The sequence below is a fragment of the Sinocyclocheilus rhinocerous genome, unplaced genomic scaffold (genome assembly GCF_001515625.1).
Source record: "Sinocyclocheilus rhinocerous isolate Xijiao unplaced genomic scaffold, SAMN03320098_v1.1 scaffold100, whole genome shotgun sequence".
NCBI classification, from domain to species: domain Eukaryota; kingdom Metazoa; phylum Chordata; class Actinopteri; order Cypriniformes; family Cyprinidae; genus Sinocyclocheilus; species Sinocyclocheilus rhinocerous.
Window position 1 is genome coordinate 1,021,981 of NW_015624543.1, and position 4,651 is coordinate 1,026,631.

Sequence of the window (4,651 nt, forward strand, 5' to 3'; positions counted from 1 at the left end):
GCGGCAACAACAATACTACTGCGAGAATAAAAGTTACGCCTTCTTTTTTTGCGTGAACATTTGGGCGGCGTTATGTAAATCTTCCCACATAGTGAGGTAGACATGTGGGGCGTGTTAGAACGAGCCGTTTTAGGTAGGCGTGGTTGACTAACTTTTATAAAGAATATCTCTTTGGATTTGAGACTTTAGTCTTTGCAACTTTACAGATCTTCTTTATGCACCAAGAGCTTGTAACACTCCAAAGAGAAAGGAAAAATTGAAATAGCATCATATGACCCCTTTAACAGGATCTTGATTGTTTTCTCTGCGTGTAGTTATTTGTCTTGTGTTATTTTAGGTTGTATGATGCTTCAAATGTTCACAATTCACATAAATAGTTCACATACATAAGTATCTTGGTTCCAAGAAGTTTGTGCTTGTAGGAGACTCATTGGTGCAGACAAGTGAAAGAGAAAAATTAAGCAAACAAATGCAAAGTTAACTTTTATCTTGTTTCAGATGTAAAGAAGAAATCTGATTATTAATAAAACCTGTCATTGAAGTCATGGCATGATTTCGGTGTGTTAAATTCTTATAAGAAATGTTTCATCAGTCATACAATGATTAACTTTGATTCAAATTTATTTTGCCCTTCACACTATGTGAGTACCGGATATCAACAGTTCGGATCATAATATCCTAGAATTGGTGTCAGCTGTCATTTCGTTCTTCAGGACCTGTTTTGTAGGTCACAGAAGATGGTCCAGTACAAATGGGTCAAGTTGTCACCTATAGACTTGTAGACAGATGGTATGTTGGTGTTTGGACAAGCTTGTGCAAGATATTTTTTGTAATGTTTTTGTATTGGCTGACTATTGGGACCTTGACATCAAAACATTTGCTTAGTTTGTTGTCTGTCATTGTTCTTTTCTGATAAGTGGAAACATACATTTATTTGCATTTGCACAAAAATAACTATAAAGCAAAGATAGGAATTCTTACATGTATCTAAATAATTTTATTCAGGGTGTGAAATTAATTTTTTCCCACTAAAATATTTTTTCCCCCTATTTTTATATTTCCAGCTCAGATATATTAAATATGTAAAATTGAATAAACATGCAAAGACTTTTGTAAGTAGTGGACCAAAAAATATTCTCTTTGCACTCTTCCCTGGCCTTGATAGTGAAGTTGACTCTCTTTCTGGTCCACTTAACTTTTCATTCGCACTGTTGTCTGTTTAGAACTTTGTTCAGGTTGACCCCAAAATGACAAAATACCCATTATGAGTAGGGATGCACTGAAATGAAAATTCTGTGCCGAAACCGAAAATTCTGGATGCACTTGGCCGGAAACCGAAACCGAAAATACTTTGTAATAATTATTTATTTTATTAAATAATATAAAGTCATTTTGTAAGACTTTTTAATTTAACTCAATTTTAATGACACAATCAAAAAACACAAACCAATAAAATAACCACACTTTTATTGAAAGTAACACAATAAAATTTAACAGAAAATATATAAATATTAAATATCAATATATTATCTTTTATTCAGTTCTATGCAACAGAATCTGGTAGAACTGTTTTTTTTTTACTAATTATCCAAATAATGTATAATCCTACAAAGCTGTTATTATGAGCAGAGCATTGCGTCACGAGAGAGTAGCGTCATTTTACCTGCATTGCCCAGTTCAGCAGTCCTACACCATGTTACAGCACAGTAGCGCTATTGCAAACAGGAACAAGTATACTACATAGAAATTTCCTGCCGGAGCGTTGTTTGAGTGGACTATGCTTTTTCGGTGAGCATGAGCGGTACATGAGCGGAACCAAAGTCCCTTTAAAGGGGTCATATGATGCGATTTCAAGTTTTCCTTTCTCTTTGGAGTCGGCCACCCTGCTCTCTAAGATAGCAGCATTGGCTGTCAAAAAAAACAATATTGGTCGACCAATAGTTGGAAGCAAGTCTCTTCAACTCATCTGTCCTTCATTCCTGTTGTTTCAGCCTGCTATGGAATTGTCCAAGTCCCCACAGGCCCCTGGTTCTGCAGGAAATGTGAATCACAGGAACGTGCTGCCAGGGTGGTGAGTTTCCTCATCTTTATATAAATCTTTCAGGCTATCTGTTTTGCTGAAGTCCAGATCTCCTTCCACTTTTGTATATTGTGGGTTTGTTTCAGTTTCCATTTGACAGATGACATTATTTATAATTGATACTTTGAACTGGTCTTACAGATTTCACTTCAAAAGCTTTGGTAGCCAGCATGAGGGACATATTATAATAAACAGGGTAGAAGGCCAGACAGGCATTCAGTGAAATTCCCTGTGATCAGACAGTTCAAAGTATGCATGGACAAACTTCATCCTTTCTGAAGTTTTGTCCATGAGCTATTGTACACCAAATACACAAAATAATGATCTTTAAAAAAGCATCATATGACCCCTTTAAGACAAGTCATGTCACTCGGCGGCCATCTTTGAAATGCCTCTGGGGCATGCAAGTGCAGCTCCTATCTCTTTGAATGGGGAAACATCAAATTCTCCAAAACTGTTCGCCAAGTTTAAGATTAAATTTCGTATTTGAAATCACCAATGAAATCTGACAAGAACTGTGTCATAAATGTTGTTTCTTTTGCTCAAATAGCGTTAAAAAAGCAAATTTTTCAGACTAGACCAGCCAGTGCGCATGCACAGTCCTGAGCGCACGTCTCAGAACGATGACTGTTTCTATAGCAACTGTCATTTTCACAGTGTGCTGTACGTAAAATGAGTGTTACCTTGGCTTTATTTGAAACAAAATATGATTCCCAAGGGTAGAAGGCCAGACAGGCATTCAGTGAAATTCCCTGTGATCAGACAGTTCAAAGTATGCATGGACAAACTTCATCCTTTCTGAAGTTTTGTCCATGAGCTATTGCTAGTTCACCCAAAAATGAAAAAATAAATCTTCATCTACTCACCCTTGTGTTCTTTCTTTTTCAGACCACAAAAGGAGAAATTTTAAGAATTGTCCCTCTCACACTCATCCATAAAATATCAATGAATAGCGACCCAAAAGTATCACAGAATGGTCCCATGCGACACATGCCTTTTATTCTGAGTGTTTTGGGGATATAAAAGTTTGGTGAAAACAAACCAAAATTTAATGTATTAATTAAAGGGGTCATATGATGTTGCTAAAAAGAACATTATTTTGTGTATTTGGTGTAATGAAATGATCTGTGATGCCGTGTCGTACTGGTGTCCCAGCCGGAGCGACGAGACAAAAACATTAAAACCCATTATAATAGGCCGGGCGGATTCAACGAAGGAGCGGCCGGCGGGCTTGCGGCAACCACATGTGAAGACCCCGGGCTGGACTCCGCTTCGCCCACGGTGAAAGACGCTTCTTTATGCACCAAGAGCTTGTAACACTTCAAACAGAAAGGAAAAATTTAAATTGCATCATATGACCCCTTTAATGAGAATCCTGACCTTCGGCATTGGTTTCTGTGCATGGCTGTGCCTTCATGAGACTCTGTTACAGTACATGGATTGTGCTTGCATTGTATTTTGTGTTATGTTTTTATTAATCTTGATTTCTCACAACTTGATTGCTTTTTCTGGGTGAGTTGGAGTGAACTATAGAGTCTCATGAAGGATCAGCCATGCACAGAAACCAATGGTTAAGGTCAGGATTTTCATTAAATGATACGTTAAATTTTGTTTTGTTTTTCACCAAACTCTATTGTATACCTCCAGAACACTTGACACGTGTTGCATGGGACCATTCTGTGATGCTTTAGCATCTTATTTAAAAGCTTGACGCTGGTTGCTCGCTATTCACTGTCATTATATGGATGATTGTGAGCGGGACATTTTTTAAAATTTCTCTTGGCTTTTGCGTTAAATGATAACTTAATTTTCTTTTTTTGGTGAACTATTCTTTTAATGATGCATCAGACTTATGGAATGGTGATGACATCACTTACTATTTACTAATTACATATGGACTGTTCAGTTCTATTCAATGCATTTAGATGATTATAAATAAGTAGATTCTTAACATTTCATCAGTATTTAGTTTGAATGCACTTTTAGGGTATTTAGACCTTTAGAAGCAAATAAACTAGCCAATTCAGCACCGAGTTAAGTCACTCTAGTCATCACTATGCACAATGGCACTGTTGCACTCTGGGATAGTGTTGAATGTGTCACTTGTTTACTGCAAACAAATTATCAGTATAGTCTGAAGTGAATGGTACTTGTTACATTGTCTGGTCTAGGGTTGTTGCAATCATATTTTCATAATATTTTATTTCATGGTCTTTTATTGATACCTTAGATTCATATCAGTATTTTTATTTTTTCATGTTTGCATTCATATCATGTGATTATGAAGCAGGTTATACATGTGTAAACTCTCAGACTGCAGTTTCTCTGTGTGATCTTTTAGAATGCTTGAGTTTTCAGACTTTTGCAGTTAAGATGTTTATAAAAACCATATAACCATTCAGAAATCATAATGTCTGGAAGTGGGCGGAAGCGTTTAACCTTCAATCGTATATTTGTACTGAACAAACACCTGGTTTGTATTAGGGCTGTGCGATTAATCGAAATCGAATCAAAATCGCGATTTGAGACGTTGCGATTTCCTAATCGCAAAGCCTGCGATATGGACGCGAT

The 4,651-nt window shown here is 36.7% G+C and overlaps 1 protein-coding gene across 1 annotated transcript in view; it reads left to right on the forward strand.

Moving 5' to 3' along the window:
• The window catches only part of LOC107741929 (protein AF-10-like), a 53,319-nt gene that overhangs the window by 1,632 nt on the left and 47,036 nt on the right, over positions 1–4,651 (forward strand). Inside the window, exon 2 of the mRNA XM_016554749.1 lies at positions 1,992–2,071. Coding sequence (XP_016410235.1) covers positions 1,992–2,071 — 80 coding nt within the window. The remainder of the gene's footprint in view (positions 1–1,991; positions 2,072–4,651) is intronic.